The 3,868-nt window shown below is 42.4% G+C and overlaps 1 protein-coding gene across 1 annotated transcript; it reads left to right on the top strand.

Annotated features, from left to right (window-relative positions):
* The first annotated feature begins 650 nt into the window (after window positions 1-650).
* Window positions 651-3,594, top strand: LOC113472344. The gene has a single exon (XM_026832056.1). It carries the CDS (start codon window positions 1,186-1,188, stop codon window positions 3,448-3,450), a length of 2,265 nt encoding a protein of 754 aa, XP_026687857.1. The 5' UTR covers window positions 651-1,185; the 3' UTR covers window positions 3,451-3,594.
* Window positions 3,595-3,868: the final 274 nt, after the last annotated feature.

The following is a 3,868-nucleotide window of genomic DNA, read 5'->3' as shown; positions in this document are numbered from 1 at the left end:
TAAACTGGCGCGCTCGGATCAATTAACAAAATATTGATCATTAACCAAAAGTCATAAGTGACGTTATTTTCTGATCTGTCAAAATGAGAGAACATTGTCGCGCACATGATAATTTAAGTTCTTAAAGTTGTGTGATTCCAGACGTCAAAATACACCTGTTACTTCACCTTACGAGCAGAATACTGAATAACTCGTATACGGTTTCGGCATCGTATAAAAGATGTCTCGAGTTTTGACTAAAAGTTGTATTTGTTTGACATCAGGACGAGAAGTTTCAGACAGACAGTATAAAGAAGGAAGGGAACAAGATGATTGTTATATTAATATCTATCATAATACTATTACTGATACCTATGATTAATGCATTCAATTCATTCTCTAAACAAAACTAATCTTCATTTGCACTTTTTCCTTGACATCAATAAACTTAAATATTGAATTATACACTAATGTCTTCAATAACTTTGTCGGTAGGGTACATCTAAAAGGACAAATTATAAAAATTAGTCTAAAGGTAACAATAAAAAATTAGAACTTACTCTAAGGCAAGGGAGAACTAGTTCTATCAAACTATTTTGAGTCAAACACGATGGGGTGAAAGTTTACAGGGTCGTGTGTGAGTTCACAGAGAGAGAGAAAAGACACCCGACGGGGTATGAAGTTGGAACATCAAGTTGGTTATCTGCATGTCAAATTGACATGAAGATGATGGACTCGTGGTTCCAAGCTCATATTTGGAGATTGGCCCCTCCACGGCCCTAGCCCACCTGAGTTGATGGTGTAAAAGCATTCTTGAAACACAGAGTCTGTATTTCTCTCTTGCGCAGGATGTGTTGGTTTTTCAGCTAATTCGAACATAGCTTGTGCGGTAAGAAACAACAGACTCTTTCCGTCTGCGCTGTAGGACGATAAACCGATTCTTTAACAGTCCGCCCAGGGGTAACTGATTTATCAGTTAATGGGGAGTGGCGCCTCCAGGCCCCCCAGCAAGTAGTTGGTGATCACTGGTTGGTAACTTGTTCCCGTTACGTCCCAGAACTCAGTGTGCTTCAACAGGACAACACATGAACACAAACTACAAACCCCGCATCCTAGCGGGTGAAGGTGAGCGTAACCCCCATAGGATAAGGGAGAGAACCCCGACAGAAAACCTAGGGGAAGGTCACCCCAACAGAAAACCGAGTCATGGAAAAAATGTCTGGTAATGAAAATATATTACCCCAGACGGGTAGGGGCATAGACCCTGAATCCCGTGGCATGGTAACGACCATGTCCTCGCCCATGGATTCTGGGGGGGCGAATTCTCAGGCTTATCCAACACAATATGAAAAGACAGATAGTGACATGGAGGTGGACCCAAGCTCTAATCAGAGCACCCAACCTACACCTCTCGTGGGCAACGACTGCACATTTACTATGAGTGCACAGTCCACGTCAAATGAAATGCAATGGAATCAGAACATATCGATAGACGTCGGTGCATCCCTGGACTTTTTGACAAGAAGCAGGAGAATTAGCAGATCGCCTCACAAAGAAAGGTCAAGCTCCCTGCCAGCTCTAGATAAATCAACAGCTGCTATGCTGTTGAGAGGCAACCGAGCAAATGAAAGCACAAAACGAAAAGCAGAAGATCCGTTAGAAAGACATGGTGACGCTGACACCATTGGTGGAAGCGAAAAGAAGATCGCGACTGAAGAAATGGGTTCATTCATTGACGGGAAAGCTGAAACTTTGAGCAGAACCCTGCTAAGAATGATGGATGAAGTTAATAAGCTGCAACAAGCAATCGCGCCACCCTTCAAGCCGAAAAGGGAAATAAGGGAATGTTATAACATCATGTCTGACCTGAAGAAAGTAATAGAAGAAGTTCACATCATCGACTGGTTAAAAACAGCGAAGAGCGCCGCACAAATCGAAGAAGAAAGTAAGGAAAACAACCAAGACCTGAGAGCGGAGGAGATAACCATCCCTGATGATGGAAGCTATGTTCAATTCCGACAGATACGTAACACTTACTGGAGCAGCAAAAGTTACAAGATAACAAAGCTTGAGGAGCTCAATCCATTTGAGACAGAAAACAACCGAAATCTTCTATTACTAGTTGACAAGAAAGCAATAGCAAGTCATGCTGTCAAAACTTTGGTGGATAACAGAACCGGGATGAAGGACACCATGGACAAACTAAAACTCAAAGAAGGAAAGATTACAACCCTAAAAACAAGCAATACTATCATGATGGAACGGGATGAAGAAAACGAGAAACTGGAATGTAATTCAGCACTACACTTACTCTACCTGGGTGACATAGAGGTGAATGGTGCAGCAGCAGACCTTACTGAGGAAGTAATATTTGAAGAATTCAAGAATAAGAAGAACAACATAAATGAAATGACTCACAAACTGGTGCTGGCGCCACTGATAAATTTAGAACCTACGCGACTCAGAAAACTTGCTGAATTCACCTTAGGTGGCCGAACTGACGACATTATCATAGCAACCAGAAAAAATCAACTGAAGACCTTAGCGAAGATAGTAAGTGAAGGAAATTCACAGACACCGACAGCTGGAGGGAGTAAGATGAAACAAAAACAACAGAGCTCCCAGAACAAGACACCTAGGAAACAAAAACAGAATAAATCATGGAATACGGTAAATGTAATGATATCAGATAAGACTAGTGAACATAGTTACGCCCAGGTGGTGTCCAAAATGAAGAATAGTGTGGATATCGAAGAAGTTGGAGTTGTTGTGAAATCCATTCAGAAATCGAAAAGTGGAAATGTTCGTTTAACCATTAAAGAAACCAAGACTGGTGCTGTGGCAAACCTAAGAGCAAAAGTAAATGAAATTCTAGAAGGGGAAGCGAAAATGATAGACCCCGGAGACATGAAGCAAGTGATAGTTATTCGAGATATGGACACGGCTACCACAGCACTGGAAGTGGAAGAGGCAGTCAAGAAAGCAATTGTCTCGGAAGAAGGGAAAAACAGTGTCAAACTACATACTTTAAAAGCAAATTATAGAGGTAGCTCTAAAACCGCCACTGTAGGTTTGAAAAAAGATGACGCTGCAAAACTCATAAAAGATGGCAAGCTGAGAATAGGATGGGTCATCTGTCGGGTTCATGAAATCATCACGCCCACTAGATGCTTCAAATGTTATGGACACGGTCATGTCGCGAAAGACTGCACAGTGAGTGAGAGTGACCTGAACAACTGCGTCAAGTGCAACCAATCCGGTCATATAGCTAAAGACTGCACGCATGAACCTTTCTGTCGTGAGTGTAAGCAGGCAGGACACTCGATGGGTAGTATGAAATGCGATTTCTATCGAAGCTTGGTGAACGCTGAAAGAGAGAAAAAGAAAATAGGACAGAGCAGACAAGGATTCTGGCCCATTAATGAGCCCAGTGACCAAATAGATCAGGTTCAAATACTTACACCTTCATGATGCGAGTCCTCCAATGCAACTGCGACACGTCAGCTGACTCCCAGCGACTAGTCCTGAGAGCAGCGCAGGAACATGACCTTGACCTTGCTATTGTAAGTGAACCCAACATCAAATTTACGAAAAACAACCAGTGGTTCTATAACGAATCTTGTAGTGTAGCCATACGCGTCTTAAACGCAAGAACCCAAGTCCAAAAACAAGGTTCAGGAGACTGCTTTGTATGGGTAGAAACCGGAGACCTAACCATCTACGGATGCTACTACTCCCCAAATAAGCTCAGTCTGACAGATTTCGAAGACCATTTGAACGCTTTAAAAGTTAGCATCCTCAGTCACCAGTCAAAAACACATTTGGTGATAGGTGGAGACTTCAACTCTAAATCCTCACTTTGGGGATCTCCTTTTGATTGCCAGAGGGG

Source organism: Diaphorina citri, unplaced genomic scaffold (genome assembly GCF_000475195.1).
Source record: "Diaphorina citri unplaced genomic scaffold, Diaci psyllid genome assembly version 1.1 scaffold4968, whole genome shotgun sequence".
NCBI classification, from domain to species: domain Eukaryota; kingdom Metazoa; phylum Arthropoda; class Insecta; order Hemiptera; family Psyllidae; genus Diaphorina; species Diaphorina citri.
The sequence above is the reverse complement of the archived record's forward strand: the minus strand, read 5'-3'. Positions and strand labels throughout refer to the sequence as shown.

Coding starts and splice junctions, on each gene's coding strand:
- LOC113472344 (XM_026832056.1), top strand. CDS start 1,186: ATGGAAAAAATGTCTGGTAATGAAAATATATTACCCCAGACGGGTAGG.